This window comes from Morone saxatilis, unplaced genomic scaffold (genome assembly GCF_004916995.1).
Source record: "Morone saxatilis isolate NCDOM2014 unplaced genomic scaffold, NCSU_SB_2.0 Contig19, whole genome shotgun sequence".
In the NCBI taxonomy this organism is placed as follows: Eukaryota; Metazoa; Chordata; class Actinopteri; family Moronidae; genus Morone; species Morone saxatilis.
The window spans coordinates 2,101,027-2,101,247 of NW_023339751.1; the positions used below are offsets into that span (position 1 = coordinate 2,101,027).

At 50.2% G+C, this 221-nt stretch overlaps 1 protein-coding gene across 1 annotated transcript in view; it reads right to left on the bottom strand.

The window, feature by feature from the left end:
* Positions 1–221, bottom strand: part of ttc7a (tetratricopeptide repeat domain 7A) — a gene marked incomplete in the record, with an annotated part of 61,737 nt that overhangs the window by 44,617 nt on the left and 16,899 nt on the right. Inside the window, 1 exon segment of the mRNA XM_035662972.1 lies at positions 87–150. Coding sequence (XP_035518865.1) covers positions 87–150 — 64 coding nt within the window.

Sequence of the window (221 nt, forward strand, 5' to 3'; positions counted from 1 at the left end):
GGGGGGGGAGGAGGTGGGGAGGTTGATGTTCTCTCTTGTGTGTGTTTTGAAAGCAAAAAGGCTGGTTATGTGTGTGTGGGTCTCACCATTGTTTCTGTGATGAGCAGCAGCAAGACAGCCTCCTCCACCACGTCCTGAGGACAGAAGCAACTGCCAGGACACAGAAAACAGGAAATAGCACCAATAACAGGAAGTCTATCCCTTTACACACACACACACAC